Source organism: Branchiostoma belcheri, unplaced genomic scaffold, assembly GCF_001625305.1.
Source record: "Branchiostoma belcheri isolate BF01 breed outbred unplaced genomic scaffold, Haploidv18h27 scaffold116, whole genome shotgun sequence".
In the NCBI taxonomy this organism is placed as follows: domain Eukaryota; kingdom Metazoa; phylum Chordata; class Leptocardii; order Amphioxiformes; family Branchiostomatidae; genus Branchiostoma; species Branchiostoma belcheri.
Window position 1 is genome coordinate 435,709 of NW_017802558.1, and position 15,465 is coordinate 451,173.

Sequence of the window (15,465 nt, forward strand, 5' to 3'; positions counted from 1 at the left end):
GAGACATTGATGCTTCGAAACATCAGTATACCAGTGCAATTGACTGACCAGCAGAGAAAGAAATTATTCCTAAGTCTTTTGGTGGAGAAACTGCACTCGATTAACTAAGTGTTTGGGTAGCAGAGTGTGGTGTGTACATGTTCGGAGAAGTTACATGTCTAAAGTGTTGGAACAGTGTAACTAACATACTGTGTGAGTTGTGGTAGAAGTGTGGGGAGGGGGGCACAAGTTCAAGGTTAGAATGCTCTATATACTAAGTTTTTTGGCGGGAAAATTTTAATCCAATTAATTAACCAGGTGTGGGTCCCAATTTTTTTTTTGCAGGATCAAAATCGGCTTAACACAGAATATGGTGTGGATGGAAGTGATGTGGGCTACTAAGATGCTAACTTCTTTGGCAGGAGAATTTAAGTGTACTTAAGAAAGGTCTAAAGTGACAATTTTGAGGGCAATTTGGCATTCAAAGAGGATGACATGGAATTAATGCGGCCGGCTAAGGTCCAAAGCAGATCCCTTTCGGTGGCTAGCCAGAGGTAGGGGTAGTGACAAAAAAAGGCCATACTGATATATAAAAAGCTTGCGATCATTCCCCCACAACCTCTGCTTGGAGAGTACAAAGCAACAATTTTGGGGCAATTTGGCATTCGACTCTACACTACGAAGAATTTTTCAGTGTTGCTTGTCTTGGAATTTAAGTCGCTGGCTACAATTAACGTTAAATGGGTCCCCGCAAAAAAAAAGAGAAATGCGAGTGCAAGTGTGTGCATATGGAGTGTTGTCTCGTGTTAATAAAGAAAACATACTCACACCTCCCCATCTTCTTTTACACAGGTTGAGATCTGCTGACAAAAGTCTGGTCCTTCTTCCTACTACAGTCTGGTCTCCAGATCATCCACAATGTCATCTTGAAGACAGAGAAACAAAAGTCAGTGTATTGAGACAGCTATTGGCCTTTAAATCAACGCTTATTTGTGTTGGTTTATACATCCGTAAGTTGTGTAATTTTTGTCGACCTTCAAATGTGGATCACACATAAAACGGGCAACAATATGCTGCCTGTCTACACTAGTTTTTCACACAAATGAATTTAAAGTGTCATGAGCACTTTCATAAAGTGCTCATGACACCAAAATATGACTTTAGCTCATTTTGATTGGCATAACTTATTACCTGGCTAACAGACACATTTACAATAAATATGCTCGGTTACCCAGATACATTTTAAATTTTAATGCCCCATCTTGGAAAAGTCAGCACAAGTCAGTGATGTCAGCTCAGGAAAAAGCACAGAAATGCAAAAATAAAATATAGAGATGCCCAAAGTGGGCCATTGGGAAGCTTGCTCGAGAGATTCCAAAAGGTCACTTTTAGAAGACTGAGTGTACAAATGTATATAAGCTCAATTTCTCAGTCATCATGATTGGAACAAACTTCAATTGACATATTGTATGTACACTTTCGATATCTTTCTGTATGTAATAATATTTTACAGACTTTTTTTGGTGTCATTTGGTCTTTAAGGGTCTTACTTACTCGTAGAAATTCTTTTTTTCCCTCAGTGACTCCTGCATGCAACAGGTTTGCTAAGCCCTCGTCTGGTTTGGACTGGAGTCGCCGGTCATCACAGGATTCTCCCAGTCAGGACAGCTGACCCTCAGGACATGCGTGACATAATATATAAAACAACAATTAGTGTGATGCCAACTAGTCGACTGTGTATAGGCCAAGAAGTGTTTAAAATGTGATAGTGGCTGTGTATTATATGCTCAGCAATGTGAGTTATTGGAATGCCACAAAAAGGAATGTCCATTCTGATCCAATATGGCATGATGCAATAAAGTTCGTCTATGGCTATTTGTTTGAAAAATTCAGACTTTTCTCACCTGATTTTCATCTCGGGTCTTCAAATCTCCAGGTCTGGTCTTGTCCAATCTTCTTTTGTCAGGTTCAGACAGGAGTCCCCACTACTGCATCAGTCAGCAGCCACCTAACTATACGGACATTACAAGTTACACACTCAAAATGTCTCGAATAACACCAAGTAAATGGTAGGTATTAATGCAGAATTCAGATTTTTCTCACCTGATATTTTTCTGGTGTCTCCAAATCACCTGGTATCTTCCAATACAGTGTTGTCAGGTTCAGACAGGAGTCCCCACTACTGCATCAGTCAGCAGCCACCTAACTATACATGACAAGTTACACACTTTTCTCAAATAACACCAAGTAAATGGTAGGTAAAATGTAGAATTCAGATTTTTCTCACCCGATATCTTTCCTTGTGTGTCCAAATCACCTGGTATGTTCCAATACAGACAGGAGTCCTCACTACTGCATCAGTTAGCAGCCACATAACTATACAGACATTGGAAATTACACACTTGTATCAAATAAAACCAAGCAACTGAAAAAAATTAAGATTTAGGAAGAAAATAATATTAAGTATTTGTCTGGAAGCATTTTCATCAAAGGACAAAAGTTGGATAAAACCATTTGACTAATGATTGACCCACATTTGTCCATTTCTGTAAAAATATTCTTGTAGTACAATGTAATTGGACTAAAGTAAAGTGAGTAGTACACGTAACATTACATGTAATTTACATGTAAAATTAGTGTTGCAGGTCATTTTGAATGCATGTAACGTTACATGTATGACAAAAACAGTATTTCTGGCCCTGAAAAACTAAATTGTTTGTGTCAATACTAAACCGTTTTAAAATAATTCTGCTGACGTTAGCACAAGACATCGGAGCCATTAACCAGGTGGAAACACAGATCACAAAAGTTATCTCTGTGTGGTGTCCAAGATGGAACATGAAAGTAGAACTGTCCAAAACAAAGACAATGATCTTCAAACCACCAAAGAAAACAGAACTAGACATAGCACACATGAGAGTGGACGACCAAGACATCGAAATCGTAAACGAGACAAAATTAGTTGGAGTTACTCTGGACGACAGGCTGATGTACAGTAGCCACATCACTAATACACAAAGTAAAGCATACAAAGCCCTAAAAGCCATCAGCAAAATAACAAACTCCAAGAAAAATCCGAACCAAGAAGTGCATATGAGACTGTAAGACACTGATAAGACCAATCCTAGAGTACGGATTAGAATGCACAATAGCCGCAGGACACAAACATGAAAAAGCATATATTACACCAATCCAGAGGAAAGCACTGTTGGCAGCAACAGGGTGTAAAGTCCACACCAGCAACGATGCATTAGAGAAACTTACTGGAACCATCCCCTCGGACATATTCATCACATGCAGACAAGCACAAGTGTACCTAAGACTCTCAACTAAACGTCGGGCAATCCAACATACGACGTCATTTCACATGAGAAGAACAACGAGACGGAAGAATGGCACCTCAGTGCACTTACTTAGAACAAGATTGAACGAAATGAGAGGAGAGCTCAACCTAAACAGTGTTGACAAAGAGAGCCACTATGACACACGACTACCACCCTTCACTGTTGGAAACATAATGGGGGTTTTCATACACATGAAGACGGACATACAGAGCAAAGAGGAGGGAAAAGAAAACATTCTAGAAGTCCTACAAGACATGAAGAAAAAGAAAGAAACCGTCACAGATGGATCAGCACTGGGTAATCCAGGACCTACCGGCTGCGCAGCCGTGATATATGTCAGCAATGGGGTACATCAGAGCTTTATACTCTGAGGAAACCAGTGGCACAGACATCGAATAACTATGAAGGGGAGCTTCAGGAGTTGCATTTGGCAATCTGCACACTGGAAAGAAGGAAAAAGATAAACACTTTGATATTATGCAACTGCAAAGCAGCTATCGAAAGCATAACCACAACACAACAGATAAAAGCATACACTGACCTGGTCCATGCTATAAGGCACAAGCTACAAGAGCTAAGACAGAGTGGGCAGAATATACAGATCGTGTGGTGCCCCGGGCATATGGAGGTGGAGGGAAATGAGCTGGCAGACAAAGAAGCCAAACGGGCAGAAGAAGAAGAAGAAGCAAAGAACGAACACACAGTCAAATACAGTATGGACAAAACAACAAGCTCTCAAGCATATCGAGAAACAAGCGGAAGAAAGGTGGAGAAGAAGGGATGAAATCCATGAAGGACACAGCCATACACACAGAATTGGAATAGGCACAAGGAAAAAGTGCAAAGTTGGGGGGAAGCGGTCCACACAAATCATTAACCAGCTGGTAACCGGCCATACCAACCTCAACGAATACAGAAACTGGATTGACCCCGAAATGTCCAAAACTGCGAGGAATGCGGAGTAAGGGAAACCACAGAACATTTCATGTACAACTGTGGCAAATATGAGCAACAAAGGCATAACCTACGGAACGAAGTCGAAATCATCTTTGAAGCATATGGCATTAAAAAGGAAGCAAGATCTGTGGACATAATAACGCTGGCAGGGATGAGAGAGGATTTGGGGGAGTATGTACAAGACCTTCTCATCATACAATGAGGCCACCGCCAGGTATGAAGAAGAAGATTAGGCAACTAGGTTCAGTTCCAAAACACACGCGCAGAACACCTGAGAACAAGCACAAGAGAACAGCAGATATAAGAAAGCACCTAGACGGCAAATCACCACCATGGGACCACGTCTAGCGGAAAAACAAGGACAACAACAACAAAATTCTATATCATGTTATGTGTCATCCAAATTTTTTAGCCGTTGAAGCTTTGAGGAAATCTTGTTTACACAACTTTTGGCGGGAAAATTGATGGAATCTAATTATGTCCAGGGGCGGCACATCTCAACACATAGTGGCATCGCCAAACTCACCACGCCAGCGAAGATTTCAACAAAACAAAACATCTTTAAATAAGTCATTTCTGTACCGAAAATGGTCCATAGTTTTGTATCAGCGTCAGTTGACACGGAGGAAATACATTCAGTGTTCTCCCAAACATTAACGTTAAGCAGGGGCAAAACATTCAAAAGCAAAAAGTGAAAGAAAATGGCAAGTCGTTTTAAAACTGAGAGACAATCTTGTAGAACAACACGTGTTTACTCAGAATATGCTACTTGGTAGTTACAGACTTGCTGGGAATAAAGCTAATGAGATAGTCTTGTTGCCTTACCTTGTAAAAACGAATCTTTCCAACACCACGCCACTCTTCCCTTGGCCCGACAGTCGCCATTTTCCTTTTCTTGTCCAAAACCTCGCCGGGTCAGGAAATGCGCATTTTCTCCCTCAAACATCCAAAGAACGGCATACATACACCACAGAAACATCCCAAAACATCTACTTTACACGTTTCGATAGAAGTTTTCCAAACCAAAAACGACAAAACACGAAAATTTACCCGAAAACTAGCAAACGACTCCACACGAACAGCACTCGCCACACGAGGTCGAACGACGGGCGCATGCACGTGTCTGCACATGTGTGCAATTAAACACAGGTGTACAGAACGGCCACAATTCAATTAACTTCCTCATCCAATCCAGATCGACCTTCAAAATTCAGCGAAAAGGGAACCAATCAGTACACTTTTTCGGACTTGTCTGTCAAACATAACGTCCATATAAGTGTTGGTATTCAAGCTATATCTTGATTTGAAATCACTAATACTTAGTCCGTACTATAGACTGAACCGATAACCTGGCCCACCGCCAGCAAAAAGTTGAAATAGAAACATGAAAATGCAACTATATGATAGACATTGATACCAACTCTCTCATTGGTCGAACCGAAAGTTGACACCCTCTCATTGGTTGACCAGAATATAATATAGGCAACTAATCCTGTCCTTGGTGCTGAACGCCATATCCACACACGGGGAAACATGCGTATTCTTGTTATTCTTGCCATCTGCACACGTGCAATTTGAAGATTTCAAAATGTTTTGTTAACTTCTATTTGAAGATTTCAAAATCATATCCAGTTGCTTGAGTAACTGCTTTTTGGCGTATCGTATTACCTGGATGTCTAACCTTCATCGACGTAAAGTTGTCTTTTGCCACAGTTAGAAGTAATTTCCTTATCAGTTTGGCAAGCTTATGAGAGATACAGCCATTATCAAACAAAAGTTAACGTGTGGACAGAGCTGCTTAATAAATGGAGCAACTGCACAGAATTTATAATTTTAACGTTAGGAATATAATTATTTTGAGTATTTTAATTTTGACTAAACATAAGGAGTGAACTAGAGACAGGGCAAAGAAATCTGTTGTAACATTTCCTTCTTGCATAAATTATGCAAATGAGTTGATAATGCAGATGATATAACAACCTTCGACCAGATCGACCTTCATTAATCCAGCGAAAAGAGAACCAATCAGAACACCCCCGTCAAACTCCTTTCAAGCCGCACCCGGAAAAGTACAGGGTACGGCGCGAATTACCGGGTACGACTTGAAATTTTCGCGGGTACGGCACGAATTTCCGGGTACGGCCAGAAATTTTGAGCGGGTACGGCTTGAATTTCCGGGTACGGCTTGAAATGAGTTTGATGGGGGTGTAAGAAGACAACTTCGACCATATAAGCTCGACATTTCACAGCAAATGATTGTAGTGTAATGCTGCTTTTCTTTCTGCCCACTAAGTATACACGGCTTAGCCGCTACCGTACTCTTTTCCTCACTCTATCTGCACCTTTAATTGTCAACGCCGAAAGTCCAAATAAACGGGTTGCACCTGGCCTTGACACGGCGGTCCTAAATCGCCGCCCAGTGAAGCGTGATTACACTGTAGCCAGCGGCTTAAATCCGACGTACGTACACGATCTAGCTGCATCTGTCCATGACCATTACCGTGCTAAAGGTACCTCAGCTCAGGAGAAACGTGTCTAGCCGCGAAGCAAAGCCTTAGTTCATGAGATGATTTATATACAAGCTCTAAATGGACGAAACAAACATGCTCCCACGGCCACATGAGCACTGATCAGTTATGGTGGTTGCAGTACCGTCAAACTTCACGGGGCGGCGCTAAACTGACACCGTGTCACGGTCAGGTGCAGTTCAAATAATCATGACATTCGGAGTGAGGTCAGTAGTGGCTGCAGTACCTTCACCCGTCACTGGGCAGCGCTAAATTACGGCCGTATTATAGTCAGGCACAGCACATTGTACTAGTATTATACATGTAGATGCAAGGATACAAATAGGATGGCACCCAGGCTAGAGATTTCAGACCTCTGGGAAGTGTTTCGTCGATAGGTTTTCGTGAACGTATTATGTAGGGTGTACATGTAATTCCATCATTCTCCTATTCAATGTGAAAAATGAATAATTTCATCATTCGGGACTGTTAAAATCATTAAGCGAAGGTATGAGATCGTGGAACTCTTCTTGTCTACTAGTTCCACGACCTCATAACTTTGCCAAATGATGTTAATCTTAATGATCCACTGATTATAAATGTTTTACATTGATAATGCAAATAATACCCTCATATGTATGAATCATATCAGTTGATTATATTCTCCACCCATTAACAGTTTTATCTCAGATAAAAAAAGGCTACACGTCGTTCGGTGTGATGTAGCCAGCTGCCGCCGCACCGCGCGCCTGCAAAGCTGGTGTGTTACGCCGAAGGGCGGTTATACCGGCTATACCGATACAGATGCAATCCCCTCATAAATAATGCAAATAAGGTCCTGATTTGAATAAGTTTATGAACAGCCATCCACTGCCTCTCGAGCTGTAATGAGATACATACAGACCCACACCACAGCCACTTCACCTGGGCCATAACCCAAAAGCATAGCCTTCAGGCGAAGGCAATTACTCCTTGCCTTGTCTGTATACTTGGCAACACCCCTTTGATAGTCCAGTGCCTAGGGGGTGTTCTACTGCGTTGTTACTGTTAGGACCTTGGGTGCACCGAGACTTAAGTTGGCTGGGTCTGCATGTGTCTAGTGATAGATACGAAAAACTAGACGAAGTACTTGTTAGAAAGGTATAAGTTTTGATTAGAAAGCATATGGGACTGGCACTACCTAGTGAGTAGTTACTGCCGGTTAGTTGTCTGCACCCATGTCAGTAAAAAACCTACCATTGAACAGAACAATGTACATTTGGTAAACACACCACACCTGTCATTATAACTGACTGAACAATTTATCAATGTTGTGACCTGTGACTCTTAAGTGTGTCAGGCAGCTGTAGAAAGGAATGTCATCCAGGGAAAGTTCAGTGAGTGCAAGGGGCATGTGGGGATAAACTGTTTTATGTATTAAGTTTAAGCTGTCATTTTCAAAGAAAGAATCTGACTTACCAACATTTTTGACGGTACAACTCCAGTCTTTGTCAAGGAATGAGCAATCCACCTTTTTCTGCCTCATCGCGTCATGCTGTAATCTCCAAGCAGATCCTTGGGTGGCAAAAATAGTTACTGTACCAAATTGGCCAGCAGAGGGTCCATGCGCGACCCAAGGTGAGGGCAGCGACAAAAAAAAATGGCCATGTATTTTTTATAATCTAATGATCATTCCCCCACTTCTGCTTGGAGAATAGTTATGCTGATGACATACCGGGTACGAACAAATGTAACTCCGTGGATCGTAAGTTGCGGAAAGTCTGTGGCGCCCCCCGTCTTTGTTGACACAAGGTTGTAGTGCCCCGATGTAGGTGGCCTCTTAAATCCCTAGTGCAAAAAAATGGTTACAGACTGGCCAATTTGATACTCAGCCCCCTACACTGTCTTACGCCCACCGAAGATCTGCTTGGAGATTACAAAAAAGTCTGGGATTCTTACTTTATCCCACTTGCTACATAATGACGTTTACCAACGCAGATGAACTTCCAAGACGTATGTTTTCTGATCTTGTTCGCAATGAAGACAACACGCCACTGAAATGTCCAGTTTCTAGGTCATGTTAGTCAGGAACAAACGCCTTCTTCCAAGCAATGTTCAACAGTAATACAACACAATATTGTAAAACAATGGGTGGATTGTCACCTTGTCCATATCCTAGGCATTGAAGGATGGCCCTATTAACACAGATTTAGTAGTTGTATCATTATGGAACAACTGATGAGACAGGGCTGCAAGGTGGAAAATTAACCCACCTTATTATACATATCCTAAAGTCAAGGATAGCCCTGAGGCATCTAGAACCAATCTGTATTACAACACAGGGTTGTAGAACATGTAAAAGGGGGGACTTCGTTCAATCCATATCCTTCAATGAAGGATGTCCACCCCTACATCATAACAGTAGCTGTACAACATAAAACTGTACAAGTGATAGGGCTCCAATGTGTAATCCATATCCTATATTAAGGATAGCCATCTGACATCATGACCATTTGTTTTTTTAAGAACATTTTATCTACATCACCATCGCTTCAACATTTGCATCAACAGCCATACATGAAAGTGTTTGCTGGGTGCATGCCTGTCACAATGCTAATCAGAAAGACATTGCAAGAAAAACTACTAAACAATTCACTATTGTCCATATTACAAGGATGAATTTTGAGGGAAGGTTGAGAGAAGACTGACTATTGGCAAGGAATGCAAGATGAAATATAACGAGGGAGGTTATGTTATAGTGGTCATGCACACATGTACGACAGTCTCAGACCAACCATTCCAAATACCCTCCAAGAAGATATTTCACAAATTCACACCCACTTTTACAAAACGTTCAACACATAAAACATTTCTTAAGCTACTTTCCTAAGGTAACTGTTGACTAGTCACAATAGTGGTGACATTAAAATCAACTCAATGCCTATTTATGTATAACTAATAGGCAACCCTTTACAGACAATGGACACCTTTCACATAACACAATGTCTTCCGGAAAATGGTTTCCTACTTTTGAAAATCTGCGTGGGAAAATATTCTGCATGAACATCATCCAGGAACAGTACTGTTGCTGGACCCTTTCTAGTGCAAAACAATTTTTGAAATTTTCAATTGAATACAATCAATCAATTCTGCAGTTACAGAATGTACCGAATGACCAGTTAAAATGTTGCAGAATATTTTCACATGCTACATGTACATCTCTTCTCCAAATGTGGTTAAAATTTGACAAAAGTTGTTACAAGAAAACTTGACAACAGCAATAACAAATGTAATGTCCAAGTTTTCACATACGTCAGCCAGCTTTGACCAGAACTCCCATACACTTTTGTACATCAGTGGTCACTTTGCAATAGTCTAATTTGCATAATCAATATGATCACCCCAAAAATTCTACACAGTTCTTTTCCACACCGTAGTATAATGTACTCCATGCATAGAAATCCAAACTCATCATAAATTCCAAATCAGTCCAATAAAAGTACTTTCAGATGTAGCCTACTAGAAAATGTACACTTAACTTTTGATAGATCACCTCACTTACACCAGAAAACAATACTTGGTGGTTTTTAAGCAAGGACCTAACCTTATACGAATATACTGTTTTAAAAAAGATACCTTCTCTTCAGTCATCTCTTCATTAAACTTCTCCATATGACAGAAGAGTTTGTGCGCTTTTGACATCCCTGACCAAAAATACAGTTAAATATAAGCATTAAAGGTATGGTCTACATTGAAAAGAAATTGCAAAGACCATCAACCTCTACTTGGAGAGTACATGAAACAAGCAGTGCTAGTAAGCTTTGTTACTACAACCAAGCTGTTATGTAATGTAATGTAGACCTCTGCCTTTTAGTACTGACTATTGAGTAAATGATTGTTGTAGTAAACCTAAAGCAGATCACTGAATAAAATTGCTCGATAACCAGAACATATATTTTCTACTGTTACTTTGCTAAGCTGTTTATAATTTCTCCGTCTTCATGTTTTGAGACAATATTGTTTCTCAGACTCTGTTCTGCTGTTCGTACTTCAACAGTTTCTTGGACAAGATCAAATTTTCCTCCTTGGCCTTCAGTAACTCCTCCTTCAAGGTAGCGTTCTCTTTCTCCAGGAAGGACGCCCGGAGCGCCACTTGGTTCTCCTTGATCCGCCGCGCATCCCGCGACCTCTTCGCCGCCACGTTGTTCTTCTTGCGCCGCTCCCAGTATTTGTCGTCCTTCAAGTCCTCCGGCACGAAAAATCTTGCGCGACTTTTGATCATGGGCTGCGGCCTGAGTTCCTCCTCGCTGAAGGCCCGTTTGCGGGGGTTGAACTCCTCCTTTCCTGGGATGGAGGCGAGCGCGACGTCGGTCGGCGAGACCTCGTAATTCACCTCGGGGATCACCTCCTCCATGCTGATGTGGGGTGGGGACACGCCGGGGGACACCACCCCCTTTGTGCTCGTAGGGACTGCAGAAAAGAAAAGGAACACAACTTTAGAATAAGATCAGCTTTGGACACAGTTAACCCAAAGCCAAATGGCTTCCCAACTGAGGAGAGGTCACAAACTTTAAGCCAGATTTGCAAAGTAACCATCTAAAAGGCTATAAACTACTTTATAAATCACTTTATATTTGCGGTAGCAAAAGTTTGCAGTCCGATAAAAATGGACATGTTCACGCAACTACATGTACGCGGTTGCAGCAGGTGCAGAAAAAAGAAAGTCGGCAAATTATATCCTCGTGGTAATGATGAATTTACTGTAAATAACTGAGTAAACCAGAAATATTCAAGTACTGCAAAAAAATTGTGATTTACAGTATCACGCATCTGACATGTATGCTTAAGATAGGCTATTTTGCTGTACTTCGTACACCTGCTCATGTTCTTTACTTTAATTAGCCATTTTGTTGTTTTCACTTTGATGATGATACCATCCCAAGTTTGTATAAGGAGAAGGCTTCAATTAGCAATTCCTGTTTGATAAAGCTAAATTGATAGAACACTTACATGTACTTGAGGTGACCTCCAGTGGTGGTGAGGGTTGGGAGAAGGACGTTGAAGCCACGGGTTCTGGAGATTTGGGAGCAGAGGTCTCCGGCAGCCCTGCAGTACTGGGGTCACCCACCGGGATGTCCTGTGGAGCAAGGATCCCCGCTTCAGCAAAGAAGGCATCCAGGTCAATCGCCTCCAGCTTGAAGTCCTGAGATATGAAAAGACTTGGGTTTAGTCTTACAGATTTTATAGTAGTGCAAAGAGCTATCAACAGACATATAAGCACTTTTCATTACGAGTAACTTATTTCCAATAATGCCAGAGATTATTGTATATATATATATCTTGAAGACATCCAATGCAATTTCAGGGCGGCAAGACAAAAAATATTCTGGATGAGAAAAGTTGTCTTATATTGATATTTACTGCCATTTCTTGGCACATTTTCATCATTATATTATACTTGAAGCGTTTTAAATAGCCCCAAAATAAACTACGTGAGGCATCTCTTTATTTTTGGGTACCACCCATTAATAACTAAAACCATTCTAGGATACAAAACAAGCAAATGTTTTTCATCAGCGACATCGCCTTTAGTGTCACAGATATCAATATGCTATGTGATAGCTCTATGTGATAACTCACTAGGATATTGTTTACATTAGCACATGATAGAAAAAAAATCTAAATGTTACATAAAAGAATGACCAGAAAATTGACTTCGAAAATTCAGCAAATGTCAGAGGTTATGGCACATAACAAAAACTGAACTTACCTTGAAATCATCTACATTGTCCCACAAGTTGGGTCCCAGGAAGGCAGATGCCATGACATTGGGGTCCATTTCATCTCCATCCTCCAGCTTCTTCTTGTCACCATTGTCTAGAATTCAAATACATGAGAGCCGTTAACTTTCCTTCATCGAGGTAGCAGTAGTGGTCAAGTGTTTGACGTAGAAAAACAAAGCACATTTAAAACCTTACACCAAATCTTAATAAGCGACAGAGTGGTATTGTGCTATCATTATAGGGTAGAAATCACAAGGCAGGTAAGATACTCATAAATGCTATATAATAAATTTTTCATAACACTTTCCGTAACTTTTATCAGAAAACATTGGAGAAAGAAACATGGCAGAATTGTTTAATATTTGCACTAAAACTGGGATATGCAACAGCAACATCATTGAAGCACAGTTAATATTACATGTGATGTAGGGAGCAGGATAAATTCACGTTGACATCATTTTACCGCGAAAGTGTTCTGCTGGGCAGTGGTTAGTGTTACATAAAGTTCGCGATAGGGGATATAACGTTACACATGTACGTCATTGCAACAGATGGACACATGGGACAAAATAAGGATAGGTCGTACAAAAGGTCAGCGCCTGTCTGGATCCATACAGCTTGAAAACTAAAATGTCAATCCGCCTTTGTCTGGGCATATACTTAAAATACCTGTCACGGGACGGCCTCACTTGTTTACGTCGATCAAAAATTGTTATGAACCGGGTCAATGACCATCGACAAAATTTATGAGTGCCCTGGTGACCGGACACGGGCTTGGAGTGTGTGCTTTCTTGGCTAGGGATTGAGGCAAAAAGCTAGCTATGCACATCAAATAACCGGATCATTAGTTAACGTTATAGTTACAGTGCTCACGGCAAATCATAAACTTTTTCCCGGCAAAACAAATTCTGTAGACAATCACTATAGTACATAGCACGCGACTCGGACAACATAGCTCCAAGCAGATATTTCGGTGGCTGCAAAATATATTTTGGCAAGATATAAAATATTTGTCCAGGCTATATCCAATAAAATGTGTTGTAACTCCATGATCCAATACGCCACGCCGTTTATTCTGGCGTAAAAAAAAAATGTTTGCGTAACACAAAAAGAGAGCCAGAAAAAGTGCCTAAAACGCGCCAAAAATAAGCCGAACCCGAAACATCTGCTTGGACAGTGCTAAACCGGTCTCCCCACAACAGTCAACACCCAGCAAAGTTCCCCCACTCCACACATGTACTTACCGGTTTTGCCCGGATCGGGGGGAGCCAACATCGCGCTCTGTAACAACGCCTGCAGTGTGCTCTGCCTGTCTGTGTTCTCCGTACTGTGAGACATTTTGCGGCTTTGTTTGACAACAGAAAATACCTCTAAAACACCAAAGACGAGGGCGGTGTGTTCCCTGTGACAAACCCGCTCCGGTCTCTCGCCCAAATAATATGGCAGGGCACGTGAAGTAGGGCACGGGATGCCTGGCTATCTGGGTTATGGGCGGGGTTTGTATAAATTATGTTCAGTATGACATTTCCTGCACGCTGGTTGGTTAAGAACGTGTCCCAGAATAGTAAACAGCCCGGCGGGGCGGTCCCGCGGAAGACAACCCGCTGTGTGGCCGCTCTGATCACGTTTCTTGACCTCCAGTGACGCATGACGATTTTTGTGTTATATAACGCCCGAACTCCAAGCAGATGTGCGGTGTTGGCTTGTTGCTGTCTGTTCCTGCGCTCGTTTTGCCGCAATATCACATCTATTTCGGTAGCACGTTCCTGACTGTGTAACAATGGTGACAACTGTGTCACGGTGATCTGTGACAATAAAAACTGCCCGAAAAACGTGCAAAATGAACGAAAACGGTACAAGATGAGCCAGGAAACCATGCATCTGCTTGAAGCTTATATAACGTGGGCACTTCTAAATATATTCGCTGTTAAGCACCATCAGTCAGCATACTTTGCCTATATGGAATGTATGCCCAAAGCGACGGATAAAACACATATTAAAGGGGAAAGTAGTATTTGTTATATAACTTCAATACATGAATAGAATACTAATAGGACTCGACTATCCAATAAGCACAACATATTATAACGTTAGATTTTTAATATAACAAGTGTAGTAAATTAAACATCGTTGTTGTTGCTGTCCCTGTTTAGAATTTCTGTCTGTGAGTTTTGATCAGTTTTTATCCCAGGACTTTTATCATCATTTCATTAGAAGTGCCTATGGTTTCTTGGAGCAGGGTCTAACGTTTAAAAATATATGTCAAATATTGGATCGATTTCATGGAGTTTTGGTTTGAGCAAGGATATTATGTCCTTGGTTTGAACACGCGCCTACTCATCTAGTATGATCTGATCGGGCTGTTTTTCCGGTCGGGCGAACGTTGACCTCAGACACAGTACGTTGTAAACTAGCACACGCGCGTGCGGACGTTGACCTCAAACAAATGACAGTACATCTTCCCTCTAGGCGCTAGGCTAAATTACTAGTACATCATTGGGGAAACGTTGAAAACGTAAGAAAACAGGAAAACTTCAACAGAATAGCCTATAACAGAAAACTCTGTTTGGAGTGTGACTTTTATTTATAGTTTCAACTCACACGCATGTACATGTGCCAAGCGAGCTGTCCTATTTTCCTATATACACGTATAACCATGGCCATAAATGTCCTTACGGTCAGATCAAGTCATGTGGACGTTTTCTGCCCTTTCGAGCAGAAAAACAAAGCAGACAAACAACCGTAGTCTCCCCGCATTTCTTTGTAAAATGTGAATCCTGAATTTTTCACTGAAAATGACACCATCATCAGCAGGCCTGACCATGCACTCTCCAAGCAGAGGTTGTGGAATGATCGTTTAGCTTTTTATATATGGCTGTTTGTTTTTTTGGTCGCTACCCCCACCGACCTTCTCTG

The 15,465-nt window shown here is 41.3% G+C and overlaps 1 protein-coding gene across 1 annotated transcript; it reads right to left on the bottom strand.

Moving 5' to 3' along the window:
• Nucleotides 1-8,828: 8,828 nt before the first annotated feature.
• LOC109462423 (thyrotroph embryonic factor-like) lies at nt 8,829-14,007 on the bottom strand. Its single transcript, XM_019758974.1, has 4 exons — nt 13,794-14,007; nt 12,537-12,643; nt 11,777-11,969; nt 8,829-11,236 (listed from the first exon to the last, which is right to left on the bottom strand). The coding sequence occupies exons 1-4, from the start codon at nt 13,885-13,887 to the stop codon at nt 10,791-10,793; spliced, it is 840 nt and encodes a 279-aa protein (XP_019614533.1). The 5' UTR covers nt 13,888-14,007; the 3' UTR covers nt 8,829-10,790.
• Between the last annotated feature and the right edge of the window lie 1,458 nt (nt 14,008-15,465).

Coding starts and splice junctions, on each gene's coding strand:
- LOC109462423 (XM_019758974.1), bottom strand. CDS start 13,887: ATGTCTCACAGTACGGAGAACACAGACAGGCAGAGCACACTGCAGGCG. Junction 11,970..12,536: donor ACAATGTAGATGATTTCAAG/GTAAGTTCAGTT, acceptor TTCATATCTCAG/GACTTCAAGCTGGAGGCGAT. Junction 11,237..11,776: donor GGAGGTCACCTCAAGTACAT/GTAAGTGTTCTA, acceptor TCTTTTCTGCAG/TCCCTACGAGCACAAAGGGG.